The 19,900-nt window shown below is 41.1% G+C and overlaps 1 protein-coding gene across 1 annotated transcript; it reads right to left on the reverse strand.

Moving 5' to 3' along the window:
- DENR (density regulated re-initiation and release factor) lies at positions 1,203-15,390 on the reverse strand. Its single transcript, XM_001928848.6, has 8 exons — positions 15,212-15,390; positions 14,283-14,397; positions 9,170-9,189; positions 8,276-8,360; positions 6,274-6,357; positions 3,514-3,630; positions 1,982-2,121; positions 1,203-1,855 (listed from the first exon to the last, which is right to left on the reverse strand). Exons 2-8 carry the CDS (start codon positions 14,386-14,388, stop codon positions 1,811-1,813), a joined length of 597 nt encoding a protein of 198 aa, XP_001928883.1. The 5' UTR covers positions 14,389-14,397; positions 15,212-15,390; the 3' UTR covers positions 1,203-1,810.

Raw genomic sequence — 19,900 nt, forward strand, 5'->3', positions numbered from 1 at the left:
GAAAAAGATTTAGGAATTCCTGTTGTAGCTCAGCAGTTAGCGAACCCAACTAGCATTCATGAGGACTCGGGTTCAATCCCTGGCCTTGCTCAATAGGTTAAGGATCTGGCATTGCTGTGAGCTGTGGCATAGGTCGCAGACTCAGCTCGGATCTGGCGTTGCTGTGGCTCTGGTGTAGGTCGGCAGCTACAGCTCCGATTAGACCCCTAGCCTGGGAACCTCCATATGCTGCAGGTGCGACCCTAAAAAGACAAAAAAAAAAAGGAAGAAAAGATTTACACATATTATACACAAGGATGATTTTAATCTTGCATTTTCCTGCAGTAACATCCACTGCTGGCTATATATGGATTGAAACTGCATTTGCCAAGAACTGTGAACATTAAGAATCTTTACATGAAGTCACGTGTTGATACGATCACGTAGACATCTTCCAGCACCAAAAGAATACATACATAACACATACCAAATGGTTTTGATGGATAAATTTGCTTCATCAATTTTATTTAGCTAAATTCACAGTTAATGCAGAGTTTCATATTCTTAATTTACGTCTTTGTTACACATTCTAAGATTTCAATTATTTTAAAAACCCACTTATTCATTCAAGATTGTAATTTGCACGGTAATGAACAATGGGTTCTAAATTTCTTCAAGGTGTCTACAGCAATTTAAAATACCATGAATCTTTTCAATTGGTAGCAGCTGACTTAGGACCTTTATAAAAACCAAGTTTAAATTCATTTAATGCATTCATTAAAATTCATTGTCACTGTTTCCCTTGTGAGAAAAGTGTTTCAATTGCTGTCTCCCACACTATATATTGAGCAATACAGTACGTTTTCAACTGATTAGCAGAATTTCACTTACATATAAATTTATAGCCAGAACAAGAACTTAGCCTCTTTGAATGGCTGTCCAGTCAAAACAATAATAATGTATAAAATGGGTCTGGGGGGGTCTGACCTCCTGCTTAACATTATCAAACATGTTTCCATGTATTCTTGGAAAATACTTTAATTATATGCAAATATTCTACCATACTACACATCATTTCTTTAATCATTTCCCAGTGTTCATTTATATCACTTGCAGTTTTTTGACATTATGAACAGCACTGTGATGAACACCCTCACCCATAATTTTAAGCCAGACATTGTATCTTTAGGATAATGTTAAAGAAAGTGGGTCAAACAGTGTAGGTGGTTTTAAGGCTTTTAATATACTTTACCAAATAATCTCCAGAATAGCTTGAACAACTGTTACCCAACAATATGTTAATATGCCCACAAAGTGAACTTGGTTGGAAATGAAGCAAATTCAACCACAGATCTCTGAGATGCTCAAGCATCTCAAAGCTATCACACCAAAGAAGCAAGGAGACAGTTATTACTGGTGATGAAGCCAAATTCAAATTCTTTAAAATATTACTCAGCTCTGAAAAACAAACAAAACCATGATTTAATTAAATCATGATTATTTAAAAATAATCAATAGAAAAGCTTTCCACAGAAAGTCTACAGTGTTTTCCCAAAAATAAAGTTAAAAAGAAAGAGAAAAGTCAGTACCAAATGACCAAAAATTTTTATTTAACTAAATTCTATTTCATGCATAAGCATGACAGTCTCCCCTGTTTATTAGACTTTGGCAATAAAAAAAAAACAAGCAGCCTTGTATAGAACAGTGAAAATGCCAAGGGTGAGGGCAGGCTACAGTTTTACTGTAGGATAAATATATATATTTTTAAAAGTCCTCTCTCCCTTTGGCCATTCAACAATCAGTTCAGATCATTAAATACAAATTTTCAAAATCACTTCTTCACTTCGCCAAGATCTTCAATGCTATCATCATCCACCTATAAAACACAAATAATTACATTGCATGAGTTGTGGTATCAACTAACATGGAAGAAACTGGCTTCAATAACTTATTATTTTTTTAATAACTTACTTCTGCAGACACACATATTCCAAATACTCACCTCTGGCCATTTTTCCTGAATGACATCAATTATGTCATCTGTAAAGTCTCCCTGAATGATGATTTCATCCTCCCCTGTTACTGAGGCACCACAGGAGAATTTCTGAGCAAAAAATCTTTGTGCTTCTTTAAGATCAATTTCTGTTATTTTAAAAAAAGAAACAGTAAGACTATAATTGTAATCATACATCAAAGATATTTTCCCATTTTGAAATTTAATCTGCATTTTAAATTCATAAAGCAGATTGTGTTAATGGGTTTCATGTTCCCTTCAGAACAATAATTACAAACTACTCACAGGAAGTGATACGACAATTCAACTTCTATTCTCAAGGTCAAATAAAGCATCAGTACATAAAAATAAGATCATCCATACTATTCATAACTCATACAATAAGATCAAAATAAATCCAGGACACATTAATTGCAACTTTACATATATATTTCCAAGTTCATGAAGTTCTTTTGTTTATCCCTTTTTTATGAAAGAAAAATTTACAGTAGAGAAACAAGCCCAATATTTATGATGTGGTCTAGTGACTGTTTTTCAATTCATGTTGTCTGTCAAATAAAGGAATCTATCCTTCCGAGTTTCACTATTCATTCAAGGCCTCTAGGAAATGGAGGGGCTTTGAAGCAGGACATTCTGCTACTAACCACCTTCTCTTACCCTCTACTGTTGTCCCAGAGGGGACAGGTAATTTTGCAATTGATCTTAAAGAAGCCTTCAGGAACAGAGGAGCAGACTGGTAGGTTTAAAGGGAAATCTATCTAGCCCTCCTCATTCTACGTAAGTGCCCAAGCAGAAATCCTTGAAAGGAAAAAGTTAAACCAGTCCCCTCTGCAAAAAATCTTTAAGTTGCTTCAAAATTTGATTTTGGGAGTTCCTGTTGTGGCTCAGCAGAAATGAACCTGACTAGTATCCATGAGGATGCAGGTTTGATCCCTGGCCTCACTTAGTGGGTTAAAGATCCAATGTTGCCATGAGCTTCTATGTAGCTCCAAGATGTGGCTTGGATCCTGCGTTGCTGTGGCTGTGGTATAGGCTGGAAGCTGCAGCTCTGATTTAATCCCTAGCCCTGGAACTTTCATATGCTGCAGGTGTAGCCCAAAAAAGCAGAAAAAAAAAAAAAAAAAAAGATTTTGAAGCCACAGTTAGAAACACAAAATCTCATTTTGGATCTTCCTAGCAAAAAAACAGAACTGTAAAATTTTCATGAGACTAAAAAGAGAGATAGGGAGTTCCCGTTGTGGCACAGTGGAAATAAATCTGACAACCATGAGGTTTCGGGTTTGATCCCTGGCCTCACTCAGTGGGTTAACGTTCTGGTGTTGCCATGAGCTGTGGTGTAGGTTGCAGACATGGCTTTGATCCTGCGTTGTAAGCCAGCATCTGTAGCTCCTATTTGACCCCTAGCCTGGGAAACTTCATATGCCGCAACTGCAGCCCTGAGAAGCAAATAAATAAATAAATAAAGGATGAATAAATGAATGTAGTTCACACATTTGAAACATACTTAAGCTTAGACTCACCAAAAGTTGCAAGGCCACACACTCTTGTTACGTATTTCTTCTTTGCTCTTGGAATTTTGGCTATCGTAACTTTTTGTGGTACAGTCTTCTTTTTTTGTTTTATTTGACCCCTTCCACCTTTATTTATTAAGAAAGAGCTCAGGATTAGTTGTTTTGTTTTTATCATAAATACACAGTACCATCTTTAAATTTCTTAATTCTCAAAAGGTATCAAATGTTAATTTCTAAAGCTTCCTTTTTTAATACAAAATTAATAAACACATGCATGAGTGTTCATTCAATCAGTACTTATTAAGTACTATGTACACTGCACTAAAGACTAAGGACACAAAGATGAACAGACCAAGACCACAGTCCCTGCACTCCAGGGATTCTCAGTCCAGTGCAGAGAGACAAAAGATAAAATAATTTGAGCAACCAGATGTATACTGTAATAGGCCCCCTGAATACGGCACCACATAGCTATGTAGAGGAATGGCTTACTCTGCTTCCAGAGGACAGAAAAAGTTTCCTAGAGGAAGTGGCATCTAAGTTCTTGCAAAATAAGGAATGGTCCACTTGAAGGGAGAAGGGCTGGGGAGATATAAAAAAAGGATATTCTAGGAAAAGGAAACAAGTACAAAGATAAGAAAGGGCATTATATTTGAGAACTATACTTGTATTTTTTTTTTTTTTGGACAGGAAAGTAGGACTCATTGGTTGGCATTGTGTAAGCCACTGCACACCAGACGCCCTTGGGGATAAAAGCATGGCTGGCTTAACTGGCTGCAAATACACTTGTCTTGATGAAGGGACCTTATGGATATGCAGGAGAGGAAGCCAGAAAAGCAAAGATTATATACCAGTCACTGAAGGACTAGTACATCATGCTCTGTCATTTTATACTGCAAAGAAGAGAAGCCAGTGAACAATTGACTATGCATGAGTGAAATAACCAATTTGTTTTCTCAAGATCACTGTACAGTGTGGAGGATGAGTCCATGACAAGCAAGTGTGAGAGGCCACTGAGAGGTTCCTACAGTAGTTCAGGCAGAAATTAAACAAAACCTAAATAGGGAGTTCCCATAGAGGCTCAGTAACAAACCTGACTAGTATCCATGAGGAGCAAGTTTGATCCCTTGCCTCGCTCAGTGAGTCAAGGGTCCAGAGTTGCCGTGAGCTGTGGTGTAGGTGGCAGATGCAGTTCTGATCTGGCGTTGCTGTGGCTGTGGAACAGGCTGGCAGTTGCAGCTCCAATTCAACCCCTGGCCTGGGAACATCCATATGCTGCAAATGCAGCCCTAAAAAACAAAACAAAAACCCTAAACAAAGTAGGGGCAACAGTAATCAGTAGACAAGGATAAACAGAGGAAGGATTTAGGACTGGTTAAAAGGGGCAACAAGAGAGAAGCTAAGACGGGTCTCAGGGTTTCTGGCTGAGAAGACTGGATAAACTGTGCCGTCAATACCAAAGGTAGAGAAAACAAGATGCAGATTTGGGACTTAGTAAGTTTATTAAGGAAATGCTGCTCTGGAGGTGTCTGTGGAACCATGAGCATTTCCAATCTAGAGACATGGGATTTGGGAACTGTAAGCATAGAGTGGTGGCGCAAGTTAAGGATGTGGACAAATCACCCAGGGAGGAGGTACAGGATGAGAAGGTAAGTGGGCTGAGGACAGAATCCTGGGAAACAGTAACTTTTAAGGAACAGAAGGGAGAAGAGAAGTCTGCATGTAAGACTGAAGAGGAGTTAAAGGACAATGAGGGAGGACACACAACACCTCAAGGGAATACTCTTACCACCTGGCAATCACCTAGCTGTTTGTGACCCTTGTTAGAAGAGTTTCAGTGTCATGGAAGTCAGGTTAGGATGGACTGAGGAGTAGAGAGTGAATGACAGAACTCAAAGGTGGTAGTAAGTCTAGTCTTACTAAGTCTGGCTAAGAAGGGAAGAGGGAGGTAAACCGTGCAAAAAAAGACACAAGCTCTTGGGGGCATTTTTCTTTGAAGGCAGAGTCCTACAAATATTTGTAAGCTAATTTCAGTCAGGGGAGGATTAATTAAGGAGAAGAAATACACGGGGACAGGATTCAGAGCATGAGGAATTTGTTTTACAAAGAGGTAGTGAGTTCCTGTTGTGGCTCAGCAGAAACGAATCTGACTAGCATCCATGAGGATGCAGGTTTCATCCCTGGCCTTACTCAGTGGGTTTTAAGGATCTGATGTTGCCATGAGCTATGGTGTAGCTCAGACTGGCTCAGATCTGGCACTGCTGTGGCTGTGGCATAGGCCAGTGGCTACTACTCCGATTTAACCCCTAGCTGGGAACCTCCATACGCCTTGGGTGTGCCACTTAAAAAAGACAAAAAAAAAAAAAAAAAAAAAAAAAAAAAGAGGAGAGGCATACAGGTACATGCAACAGTTATAAAATTCAACTGAGCTAACAGAAGTAATGAGAGAACAAAATCTTTTCTCAATGTCCTCACTCTAAGTAGAATACACAGGTATTTTAATAAGGTAACAAGATTTTTAAGTCATCAACAAGCTATCTGGTGGCTTCTTACAGCAAATAAAGCATGTTTTCTTAGGTCCAATTTCCTGATAAATCCAAATCATATGACATCCAGTCATCCTGAGAATATGCTTCTGTATCCCTCTGTAGTACACATAGCGAATTATAGTAAAAGGTAGATGATGCTCACTTTGGAAATGCTTTCATTTCTTATTCTATCAGAAGGAGGATATGTTATATAGAATCAAATCATAGATTCTGGTCTCACCTCTCTTTTGCTTTTTCTTCTCTTCTTCTTCCCCTGCTGTACCTTGACCCTCAGTAATTCCAGCTTCTTGTTTGGGTGAATTTTCTAGATGTAAAAACAAAATCCAAAAGCTTCATGTAAACCTTGGAAAAAATGACCTTTGAGGAACCTCATACACAAATTAGATATTTTACCAACAAAGGAGTGTAACATTTATAAAACAAATGATTCTATTGCTAGATTCCTATCAAGCCTAATTCTGAAGTCATTATGATAGATGTATGGTGACATGAGACAAGAAGTCTTTGATATGTGAGGATTATAATTTTTTAAGCCACATTAAAGGCACTCATAACACTCAAGACTCCACAGGAGTCTAAGCATACTAATTCTGTTAACAGCAAGCCTGGTCTTGGATATGAAGTTATATCCTAGGGGGTCATGTTCAGGGCCCACTACGAGGACTGACTATAACATCAGATTGGGGGGTTCTTATACAGCCACGGACAGTGACTATGTTGTTTCAGGGATTGGACCTCAAAGAAACGACCTCAAATAGGGGACTAACACTATTGGATACACCTATAGGCCTGTCTCCAGCCCAGGATTTTCATTCTTCCTGCTACTGCCTTCATTTTTACCAATCTTGTGAAAGAAGACATCAATTGTAACTAACTGAGGATATCTGTTCTCTTCTGCAGGCTTCTTAACCTCTGAAAATAGCAACTCTTCTTCTAGGAGCTTGGGCCTAAAATCTAGCTGTCCTCTTTTCACATATCAGAAGACTGTCAGCTCTATCTTCAAAATATATCCACAATCGGACCATTTTCATCACCCTCATTGCTACCTTTCTAGACTAAGTCATTATCATTCTAACAGACAACTGCAGGAGCCATCTCTCTGGTCTCCCTGCTTTGCTGACTATGCCTCTCTCCAGTCTACTCTTCTTTTTTTTGGGGGGGGGGGCACCCACAGCACATGGAAGTTCTTGGGCCAGGTATTGAACCAGTTGTGACAATGCCGGATCCTCAACCCGCTGCGCCGCAAGGGAACTCCCACTTCAATCTGTTTGTGACATAGCAGCCAGATGATGTTGAAACAAAAGTCAGATCTTAGTATCACTCTTCTACTCAAACTGCTCCAACAGCTCCTCACCTCACTGAGAGGAAAAGATGAGATGTAGCCTTTAAGCCAAGGTCCCTTCATTATATTTCTCTGACTTTATCTCCTATTTTTCTCCCTGTCCTTCAATAAGCTCCAGGAACAAAGATCTCCTTGCTGTTTTCTAAATATGCTGGTAAGCATCTGCCTCAGGTCTTTTGCACTAGCTGTACCATCTGCCTGGAATGTTCTTCTCCCAGATATCCAAATGACGCTCTCTCTTACTTTAGGTCTTTCTTCAAATGCCATCTTTGCAGCAGAATCTTTCAGGCCTAACTAAAATTTCGAATTCCCTCCCCAACAATTCTTATTTCTTCACTCCATGCTTATAATTTAATGTACTTATTTGTCTTGTTTTACTGTCTCTCTTTATGGAATATAATTTCCAAAGAGTAGGTCTTTTGTTTACTGCTTTATCCCTAGCATATAAAACATTGTACAGCATATAGTGTACTTATAAGAAAATAAGTTGTTAGATGAATGAGTAAAAATACACATTCCCTTGTATCATTTACTCTTCTTTATATAAGAAAGTTGAGGAGTTCCTTTGTTAACACAGTGGGTTAAGGATCCAGCATTGTCACTACAGTGGCCCAGGTTGCTGTTGTGGTGCAGCTTCAATCCCTGGACTGGGAATTTTCGCAGGCCTTGGGCAGGCGAGGCAACAACAACAACAAAAAAAGTTGATATCCTGACCTGTCCTTTCTCAGAGATAAGACAATGAAGCCGTCTGTATTTTTACATAAGGAATTTTAACCCAAGAGCTTAAAACAGTTTTAAAGTTAATATCTTTAAAACAATGCCTTATGTGCATTTGTTTCAGGTATATAAACTTTGACGAAAGAAAAAAAAGAGTTCATACCTACAGTAAGTTTTGCAAACTCATTTGGAAAATTCTTCTCTAACCACTGTCTACATTTAGCAACATCAGGCATATATTCACAGTACTGGAGGGGGGGAAAAAAAGACAAACTGAATCACAACAGTACATCTGTAATCATTTTAATTAAAAATCATTCCCTATGCTTCCTATATATAGAATGATAAAACCAACTCCCACCTGACATCTTATCCACAGGAAATCTGTATTTAATCAGGAAATGCCCCATAAGATATTAAAAGTTGAATAACACCTCCTCCTGCAGCAATTTATTTCCTATCCACAAGCAGATGGGCCATTAGAAAACGAGAGTTCTCTTATAGCGCAGCGAGTTATGAATCTGTCGTTGTCACTGCAGCGGCTTGGGTCACATCCCTGGCCTGAGAACTTCTGCATACCATGGGCATGGGCAAAAAAAGAGAAGAAAGCAGGGAAAAGGAAAAAACAGACAAAAACAAGTATGTCTGTTTCATCCTTTGGGTACATTTACAGTCTCTCATTATTTTCAAGACTTGCCCAGAGCCAGACTTAGAAGCTTATCAACAGAAAAGTCTTACACATTATTTATGCTTTCTCTTCTCTGTTAAGATGTTAAATTTTGGCCTTAAGGATATTCTTGTTTTATTAGCTGACTATTCATTAATTCCATGTAAAAATCAAAACATATAGCCAAGTGCAACAGATGCACATATGTGACTCAAAGTCTAAAGAAAACAATTTGCATGACCACATAATTATTCTAAACCAACGTTCTCTAAAAAGGGTTGAAAATCTGCCATCAAAAAATAGAAAATGAAAAATAAGAAAATGAAGTTCCCAAGTTAGCTCTAGTCAATGATCTCAAATGCAAAGTTAAAGAACTCTGAAAGGACTTACCTCTGTTGGTAATGAACAGACTGGGGAAATGAGAAAAAAAAAGATTTAAAAATATAAATAAATATGTATACACACACACCTTAAAATAACTTTAAAAAAAATCTGACAAAATGCTTCTATATTTTCCTATAACTTTTCTGTAACACTTTCAAATATTACCCCGTCATGTGCCTTTTTTTTTTTTTGCAGCAAACAGCACATGGTTAATAGAGATATTATCTTGATTTCTTTTTTTTGATCTAAAGAATGTCTCTTCAGTTGATGACACATCAAACTATACTATCTGGCATGACTTAAGGTTTTACCACAACCACTTCAATGGGTCTGAAACTAAGCTAAGATGGAAACAATTCCCCATATAACAAAGCCTAAATGGAGTTAGTTATTGCTTTTGATAATCCCACCAAGACACCTACTACTTTCTATTCATACTAACATATTTACAGATTTTAGTAGCACTTTTACTACCATTTCTTTGCAATATACTTTTTCTTTTCTTTTTGATGTTTGCTACATAAGATAGAGAAAGTATGAATTTCCTTCCTTAGAGGGAAAGTTGCTTCAATCTTGTCAATGAATAACTGAAAAAGGCTAAGGAACAAGAAAAACTCAAAAAGCTTCCCTGTTTTTAACTATAATTGTATTACTGCATAAACTGCTTATTTTATTTTTATTTTTAAGGTGAGGAATGGAGTAGTTCAGTGTGCCCAACACCTTGACATTTGTGAGAGGAAGGGTGGTATAACATTACTAATTAATTACTTTATACTGGGTACATGCTAGGCACTTTGTTCTGCTTCGTATTATTATGCTTAATCATCACAACCCTATAAAGATATACCATCCCTGTACTACAAGTGTTAGAACACGTAACTCATTTGCATCTCATTAGAACAGGACTTGAAAAAAAAAAAAAAAAAAAAAAAAACAAGATTTGAACCCTGGTCTGTTTCTGCAGCTCATGCTCTTAACCACTAAATCAGATCATACAACATAAAGGCAAGGTTGCTATATGCCAGCCCACCATCACTCTTTTATCGATGAAGCCCTGAAAAAGGCAAAATAGCTCATCCAATGACACAGCTGATACACAGCAGAAGAAAACTGAATCCAGCATTTATTTCAAGTTTAGAATTCTTTTCCCTAAAGTTCTCCCTGGTTAACCAGAGCTAATTCTGAAAGTTCAAGTTCAAATACTAGAAGGTAGAGATATTCAGCCACACTTTCAGGATATAATTATAGGTTAAATCCCATTACAGCAAATATTAAGACCATAAAACTCTGTACACCACTTCACTAATATTCAGTTCAGCAAAATTCTAATACAATGAAAAACTTTGGACAATTCTTCCAAGTTCCAAGTTGTTATTTGCTTTTAAAGTCAGTATCTCTCCACAGATGACTGTGTACCTCTTTGTATTTAATTTAAAAGATAAAACTGGAGGGTTCCTGTCGTGGCGCAGTGGTTAACGAATCCGACTAGGAACCATGAGGTTGCGGGTTCGATCCCTGGCCTTGCTCAGTGGGTTAATGATCCGGCGTTGCCGTGAGCTGTGGTGTAGGTTGCAGACACGGCTCGGATGCTGCGTTGCTGTGGCTCTGGCGCAGGCCGGTGGCTGCAGCTCCGATTAGTCCCCTAGCCTGGGAACCTCCATATGCCGCAGGAGCGGCCCAAGAAATAGCTAAAAAGACAAAAAAAAAAAAAAGATAAAACTGGCAGGGAGAATCTGAGCCCTGTCATGTGTTCTGCTGTTGACCTGTGGCCACAATAAAATTTATGAATTTGCTACTTATAAAACTGCAGCTTTTCAAGGAAAAGATCTGTCACTAATCATATCACTAAGAGTGGAACAACCTGACATTATGTACCTGCTGACGTGATGCAATATGAAGAACAAAGCCTCATCATCCATGAAACCTTCTGCTCTGATCTCAATGTCTGTGTCCCCTCAAAATTCATATTGAAATCCTAACGCCCAATATGATGGGAATTGGAAATGGGGCCTTTGGGAGTATTATTCTTCTCAATAGCCCTCTGAAGTAGGGTCTACAGTTATCCATTTTATGGATGAGGGAACTGGCCAAGGTCAACCAGTGAGAAAATGGCTAAGCCAGGATTCAAACTCAGATGACTTCAGATTCTGAAGCCTCAGTCTTGTAGATAAATGTTGCCTGGGAAATGACCCCATCTTAGTTGCTCTTGTGTCTCACTATATTCTAACCAGCATTCTGCTCCAATCACCCCTTATTTTCCCTCTACCTTGAAGATACCATATTAAATCTTACCACATTCTTCTTTTTTTTTTTAGGGCCACACTGCAGCATATGGAGGTTCCCAAGCTAGGGGTCAAATTGGAGCTACACCAAAGCAACAGCAACACCAGATCCAAGCCTAAACCACAACTCACGGCAACGCCGGATCCTTAACCACTGATTGAGGTCAAGAATCGAACCTGCAATCTCACGGTTACTAGTCTGATTTGTCTCTGCTGCACCAAAGTGAGAACTCCACCACTGTATAATTCTTAAGAATTCCTTCAGCTTTCTTTGCAAATTCTACTTATTACCTAAGGCTTCTCACTCCCTCACTTCACCTTCCCAGCTTCCCTCTGAACAAAGACCCCTCCTTTTCCTGATATCCTATTTCGTAGTTATAGTCAGCACAATTTAATATTCCCTAAGTGCTTCTCCTACAACTAGACCTTAAATTCCTTGAGGAAAAGGTAACTCCATCTCCATCTTAATGCCTGGAGTATCAATACAAACTAGGGAGGGAAATAAAAATAAACCTTTCTTAAAAAGATTAGGGACCTCTGGTCAACACATTATCATTGGGATGGACTGCTATTTAGTGCAGCTGTTCAATCCATCTTAGCTGACATAAGCAACTGAACAGGATGGCTTTCATATACTGTAATTCATCAATTTTAATTTTTTTTCCTGTTTTTAGAGAGATTCATCTCATACTGATGGTATATCAATCTAACAATTTTTTCTTTCTTAGTAGAACCTAAAATAATGGTGCATCTTATAAAATATGGAGATTTAGGAATCAAATATGGAGACTTAGGAGTTCCCGTCGTGGTGCAGCAGAAACAAATCTGACTAGGAACCATGAGGTTTCAGGTTTGATCCCTAGCCTCGCTCAGTGGGTTAAGGATTCGGCCTTGCCATGAGCTGTGGTGTAGGTTGCAGACGTGGCTCGGATCCCGCGTTGCTGTGGCTCTGGTGTAGGCCGGTGGCTACAGCTCCGATTGGACCCCTAGCCTGGGAATCTCCATATGCCATGGGTGCAGCCCTAAAAAGGACAAAAAGATAAATAAATAAATAAATAAAATAAAATATGGAGACTTAGATTCGATGAACTAAGATATAAAGAATAATAGGTCTTAAGAACATCTGACAAGGATGGATAAATTATACTAAACTGGTATACTTTCCTAATAATAGCACTTACTGCATCCCATTTTTATGTTAGTTGCTGAACTAGCTTTATAGGAATTATCTAACTTAAGATGTAATCATCACCTTCATTTGACCATAAGAAACAGACCTCTAATCCTAAGTGAAATCAGGTAACTTGCCCAAGGTCACACAGCTAGAATTTAAGCAGGAGCAGCTGATGCCGCCCTAGATAAGGGTGCAATCCTTGGTCCATGACTCCAAAGGCAAACAGTTTAACCATATAAGACCAGCATCATAGTAAAACTCGATCAACCCCACAAAAAGTCCCCCTGTCTACTCTTTGAGGTATTTTACACTAATTTTATTTCAAAGATATTTAGTAAATAAGTTGATTCAACTTTTTAACTCAGTGATATCACCTCTCCTCTAGAGTAATTAAACTCCAGATGAAATCTCTATTAAACACACAAGAATGTAAAGTCCATGAGAACAAGGACCTTTTCTAACTTATTCCTTATTCAGTCCCCAGCACTTAAAACATTGCTAGACACATAATAAGTGGTTGAAAATATTTACTGAAGGACCCACTGTGGCTCAGCAGGTTAAAGATCAGGCATTGTCTTTTTTTTTTTTTTTTTTTTTTGGTCTTTTTTGCTATTTCTTGGGCTGCTCCTGCGGCATATGGAGGTTTCCAGGCTAGGGATCGAATCGGAGCTGTAGCCACCGGCCTACACCAGAGCCACAGCAACGCGGGATCCGAGCCACGTCTGCAACCTACACCACAGCTCATGGCAACGCCGGATCGTTAACCCACTGAGCAAGGGCAGGGACTGAACCCTCATGGTTCGTAGTCAGATTCGTTAACCACTGCGCCACGACGGGAACTCCAGGCATTGTCTTTGAAGCGTCGAGGGTTCAATCCCAGCCCACTACAGTGGGTAAAGCTCTGGCTGGTAGCTGCAGCTCAGATTCAATCCCTGGCCTGGGAACTTCCATATGCTGTGGGTGTGGCAAAAAAAAAAAAAACTTACTAATAAAAGTAATATTTACTTGCCCTTTTACTTTACTGTCTTGTATCTTCAAGTTTTTCTGAACCTTTCCAAGATGCTAGTAAAATTAGAGTATTTCCAATTCACAAATATTTCTTTTGAAAATGAGGAAAAACACTCAAAGGGGAAAAAAAATTTGATTTATATTTTACTAATTAAACCCACTTCCCCAAGACCATCCCATCACTCCAACCTCAACAATTTCCACTTGTTATTGACATCAGCCCTATACTACACTAAGACAAAGCTGCTTATTTCTCCACAGAAATGCATCAAGCTTTATCTTGGCAGCTCTTTGCTTCATCTGGGATGCCCTTCCCCAATTCCTCATCCAGTCCCTGCCATCCCTTAAGAATCAGTACCTTCCAAGAAGCTCACCTTTAATAGCTAGACTAGGAAATAACATTAAGCTGAAATGATCTATTTGCTCATCTCTATTGGACTGCAAACCTCTCCAGGCCAAGTAGCAAAACAGAAGTCACAAGGCTGGGAAAATCTGTTAATCCATGCCTCCTTTTCCCCAATCTCCCCACCTCCCAATTAAATATTCACCAAATGACAAAAACAGGAAAAAAGGATTACTACGACCATATGTGAAACCACTTATTGTAATACATAATACAGTGAATAAAAGCCATTTGCTGCCTTCCAACACTTGCCTCCGCAGTAAAGGACTCGAAGTGGGTAATCTGCATCTAACTTGGTATTGCTCTTCAGGTCTCCTTTGCAATCATGCCCACCAGATTCAGAAATGTCAGCAGCCATTTCACAAACCTGTAAGCAAGGAAAATAACACAACTTCACTCTTTTGGAGCAAGACTCCCAGAGAAATAGTGTTCAGGTGTAGCCTCACCTCCTCCTACTAGAAATCCCCCTACCCCTCAAATCTGTTTCAATTCTCTGCTGAATTAAAGGTACAATTTGCACTAGGATTCATAAAATAAGTAATCCAGTCAACTGTATTTCAATAAAAAATTTTTTTAAAGAAGTAATTCGGGCACATTCTTTTCCAGGTGTACAGGTGAGATTCATAGCTAATGGACCATGACAACTAGGGAGTGGGGGGTACTCGTGGAAGAGGAAGCAATGGGGAAAAGGATGGGGAGGGTGACCTCGGTAGAGGCGGGGCGAAACGTCTGGGGGTGATTTGGAAGGGATGAAAACTGCAACAACAGAGAAAAACCACAAAGCATCTGAAAGAAGATGGAAAAACCTAGGAATAAGGGGTGGGTCACCGGAAGTACCCGGAGTGCAAGGTGTAGGGTCGGCTAGATGACAAGGGAGGGACGCTGAGGAGTCAGGAAAGGGGATGGGAGTGGGAGGGGGCAGGGAGGCCAGAGTCTGAGGAGAGAAAATGCGGGCAGAAGTACCAGGAAGGGGCAGATGTAAGAGCACTGAGGCGATAAGGGCGGCAAGATGTGGGGGTGCGACCTGAGGTAAAGGGGCAATCCCGGGGACACCAAAGGGGCCCATGTGGGCGGGGGTGTGGAGACGCCCGGCCCAGCCCCCTTCCGCCGGGCAGCACCTCAGCTTCCCCCACGCTCTCTACGAGCTTCTTGGAAACGGGAGAGGCACGAGGGGTCATTACCCAGGCGGTCGCACAGCCTCCGCCGCCTCCGCTCCCGCCACTACCGCCAGCTGAAGCGACACATGCGACTCCTCTTCCCTGCCCAGAGCCGCCCGAAAGCCCGTCTGCCAGCCGCGGTCCCGCGAGACAATAACCCTTTATCGCGAGATTAAGGCCGCCGCTGGGCGGCTGTCGCGAGAAACCTGAAGGCGGGGGCGGAGAGGACTAGGGAGCCTGCGCATTTTGCTCGGGGGCGGGGCTAAACAGTCTAGCGGCTGACGGCCAGCAGGCGGTGCTCGTTATCCGTAGCACAGGATGGGCGGTCCGCGCACGTCAGGGGTCGCGACGCGAAAGCGGAGACGTGCGTCTAAGTCAGCAATGACTCTTTATTACTGGGTTGGGAACGTTGCCCAGGGGTCTGGGGTGCATCCTGGAGTCCTGACTAAACCTCCAGCCTGTTGTATTAAGTCATCCTCCGCAGGGAGATTGCAGCTGGAAAAGGCCTTTGTTTTCATTTCAACACCATACCCTACCTTGGCAGAATTCATCGTGAAAAAATGAGTGCTATTTACATTTTTCTCGTCTCCCCACAATCTCATCACCCTATTTTCACAGCTTCCTCGTATTTACCACTCCTTATATGTGTTGTAAATTGGAATTAATTTCTCCCATGTCAAGCTTTCACACACGGTGTGTCTTAGCTTTGCTTCCAACCTAATTTCATTTTGGGAAAAACCCTTCATATCCATCTTCAGCCTGAGCCCTGTTTGTGAAATGGAAGTAACACTACAACACTCACAGAGCTAGGAGAGTTAGGGAAATGGTGATTAAAAAGTGCTTTGTAGGAATTCCCGTCGTGGAGCAGTGGAAACGAATTCAACTAGCAACCATGAGGTTGAGGATTCGATCCCTGGGCCTCGCTCAGTGGGTTACGGATCCGGCGTTTTGTGAGCTGTGATGTGGGTTCAGAGGCGGCTCGGATCTGGCATTGTTGTGGCTGTGGCATAGGCCGGCAGCTGCATCTTGGATTAGACCCCTAGCCTGGGAACCTCCATATGCCGGGGGTGCGGTCCTAAAAAGACCAAAAAAAAAAAAAAAAAAAAAAAAAGTGCTTTGTAGATGGTGGAAGTTGTTCTTTTCTATTTTGCTTTATCCTCCACTCACATCTGCCTCATTCCCCTCCTTCCCTGTAAACTCCTTTGCCACCACCGCTACTGCCCTTAGTTTTCTGCTCAAATAATTATGTTTGCATGAAACCATCTGGCAAAATCATTTGCACCAGAAACTGTGGCCTCTACTCTGCTGTCTTTTTTTTTTTTTTTTTTGGCTATGCATACGTAGTATGGGAAAGTTCCTGGCCAGGAATCATACTCCACACTCGTGCTATAGCAGTGACACCACTGGATCCTTAACACTAGGCCACCAGGGAACTCCCCATCTTTCTTAAGTAAAAGAGGAGTTTCCTCCCCTCTCAAAAAAGAGAGTCAATTCTAAATGACATTAATGAAAGAAGATCTGGTTCCTGAGCCTGTTTGATTCCAACAATAATAGCTTCCATTTATTGACACCCACCCCCTACTATGTGCCAAGAACCTGCTCATTTGGAGATGAAGTCCAGGTGGATTCATCCCCAAACTTCCCTGAGTTCCTACCATGTGCCAGGCACTGTGCTAGGCACTGGGGAAACAGTGAATAAGAGATAAAGTCCGTACTCTCACTGAACTTAACAGTCTTAGACTTACAAAAACCCAAATAGTAGGTATTATCTCTAATTTTGGATAGATGGTAAAATTGAAGCTCAAAGGTGGGAATGAATTAAATTCACATATTCTTAAGATCGCACAGCTAATAGCATATTACTGATCTTAAGACATACTTTTTTTTTTTCACATTTTTGCATCTCTCATACCAAGCTGCACTGCAATGGATGAAGTTTTAGCATTGTGTCATAGATTAATTTGGCAGCATTTTTCTTTCTTAGTGATGCATAAAATAATGGTGCATCTTACTGAGGTAGCAGGCAGATGGGGCCCCGGGGGCTGAGAACAGCTGGGACTTGTTAGGCTGAGTAAATTGGGCCTTGCTTCTCTTTGACACCTCAAAGAGAAAGTTCATGGTAGGAGTTGAGCTCTGCTGGAATAAAAAGATAAGATGACCACTTCAATCATTCCTGGGGTCCAGGAGACCTCCCCAATTACACATGTGCAGAAAGACTCCTAGGGGTCAGAAAAGGAGCAGATGCCAGGCCACAGTAGGTCTATAGATAACCTTCCCACAATACTTTGCTCTGGAATCCATCTTGGCCAAAAAGATGCGCGTGCATAATGGGGAGGGCCCTGGGTCCAGTCAGGTGTGAGAAATAAAACAAGACAATTGGCCAAAGGAAAACAAAGACCCGGAAGAGGTGTCTTATTTAAGTGATTTACATCACCTCTCTGGCACTCCTCACTCAGGGGGATGCCTGCACCTGCTCTCTTTTGGGTGTGTATTGGTGCTTTGCCTCGGAGCTAAATAAATAGACCACTTCTCCGTGCTCTCCCACTTTTTTTTTTTTTTTTTTTGTCTTTTTAGGGATGCACCTGCAGCATATGGAAGTTCCCAGGCTAGGGGTCTAATCAGAGCTGTTGCCACCCACCTACGCCACAGCCACAGCAATGCCAGATCCAAGCTGCGTCTGTGACCTACACCACAGCTCACGGCAACGCCGGATCCTTAACCCACTGAGTGAGGCCAGGGATCGAACCTGCAACCTCATGGTTCCTAGTTGGATTCGTTTCTGCTGCACCACTACAGGAACTCCACCTCCCACATGTTGTACTATAAATTTTATAACTGTTTTTACGGGCTTTGCCTCCTGGAAACATTCTTGCTTTCAGTGGGGGTAAGAATCAGGGCAATTCTACTTTTAGCCTCTAGTTAGTCCAGTGGCTAGGATTCCTGGTTTTCAACCAGGCTGCCCAGGTTAATTCCTGAGCAGAGAATTCAGATCTCACTTCAAGCTGTCTCACTGCTGTCTCTCCAAGATCATTACAATCAATGGCATCTTAGATGTGATAAAATACAGATAAGCGGCCAGTTCTTTTTAGTAGACCCAATGCCTTCAGTTCTGTTCCTCACCCTTGAGACAGCAGTGTGTCCAGCTAAGGATAGTTTCCTTCTCAGCCTCGCTTGCAATGACGGTGGATATGTGACACAGTTCTGATCAATGAGATCATTCCTGCGCCACAGCTGCAGTGACAATGCCAGATCCTTAACCTGCTGTGCCACCAGAGAACACCTTTCTTGTTGTTGCTGTTTAGCATTCTCTTTAGTGTTATCTTTCATTGTCTTTGAGCTATTTTATTTTATTTCCTTTTTTTTTTTTGTCTTTTTAGGGCCACACCCAAGGCATATGGAGGTTCCCAGGCTAGGGGTTGAATTGGAGCTATAGCTGCCAGCCTACGCCACAGCCACAGCAACGCCAGATCCAAGCCATATCTGTGACCTACACCATAGCTCTCGGCAATGCCGGATCCTTAACCCACTGAGTAAGGCCAGGGAGCGAACCTACTTCCTCATAGATGCTAGCCAGATTCGTTTCTGCTGAGCCATGACAGGAACTCCATCTTTGAACTATTTCATAATTTTGTAAGTTGTAGAGAACTGATGGTAATACAATTTGCTCTTGTCCCTAGAAATGCAAATGACTATGCCTGGTGTCGCTGTCATTGATTATTTCTCTGTTGACTAGTTTCCCATCTTCTTGTAAATCCATTTCAGCATTTCTGATTTTCTCTGTATGTATATGTGGTTGTATGTGTTTGTTTTTTAAAAAAATTCTCCCTTGAATTGGTTTTAACATCTGCTAATATCCTTATTAATTAATGAGTGAAATAAAATCTTTGACACGTGTTTATTTATATTTGGATAAGAGTAATCCTTTTTTTCTTTTAAAAGTTTATCATGGGAGTTTTCTCGTGGGCAGCGGGTTAAGGATCTGGTGTTGCCACTGCAGGGTCTTGGGTCATTGCTGTGGCTTGTTTTCGATCCCTGGCCCAGAACTTCCACATGCCATGGGCATGGGTCCCACCCTCCAAAAATACATATCACTGAACACTTCTTAAATAAAATGGCAAAGCATCACTAAAAAACAAACAACAACCAAAGAAAAACCTGTTGACTTTTCTGTCTTCTTTCCCATTGAAACACTAACATAAGCCATCTTGCAGTCATGAGGATGGCTTGCAACTATCTTGCAAGCCTGAAAATGAAGGTGCATATGCTAAGTATTTGGAACTGGAAACATTAGTAGCCTGTGTTCTTGATAGCAGTGTTTGTTTTTTGTGGCTGTTGTTTTTGTTTTTCGGTTTTGGTGGGGTTTTTTTTTGCTTTTTAGGGCCACACCTGCAGCATGTGGAGGTTCCCAGGCTAGGGGTCCAATCAGTGCTACAGGTGCCAGCCACAGCCACAGCCACAGCCACAGCAACACCAGATCTGAGCCTCATCTTTGACCTATACCACAGCTCACGGCAACACCGGATCCTTAACCCACTGAGTGAGGCCAGGGATGGAACCCACAACCTCATGGTTCCTAGTCCGATTCGTTTCTGCTGCACGACAGCGAAACTCCCCTGATGGCAGTGTTGAGTCACTATATCTGTTCTTGACTGTCCCTCTTCCAGAGCTTCCTACCGTGAAAGATGAACATTTGCCCATCCCTACCCTGACCCC

This window comes from Sus scrofa, chromosome 14 (assembly GCF_000003025.6).
Source record: "Sus scrofa isolate TJ Tabasco breed Duroc chromosome 14, Sscrofa11.1, whole genome shotgun sequence".
Taxonomy (NCBI): Eukaryota; Metazoa; Chordata; class Mammalia; order Artiodactyla; family Suidae; genus Sus; species Sus scrofa.

What these genes read in the sequence shown, in the direction of transcription:
- DENR (XM_001928848.6), bottom strand. Translation starts at nt 14,388, where the DNA reads ATGGCTGCTGACATTTCTGAATCTGGTGGGCATGATTGCAAAGGAGAC. An exon ending in TCTGTTCATTACCAACAGAG is followed by an intron (nt 8,361 to 9,169) that starts GTAAGTCCTTTC and finishes CCCCCCCTCCAG; the next exon opens with TACTGTGAATATATGCCTGA. An exon ending in GTTTGCAAAACTTACTGTAG is followed by an intron (nt 6,358 to 8,275) that starts GTATGAACTCTT and finishes TTTTACATCTAG; the next exon opens with AAAATTCACCCAAACAAGAA.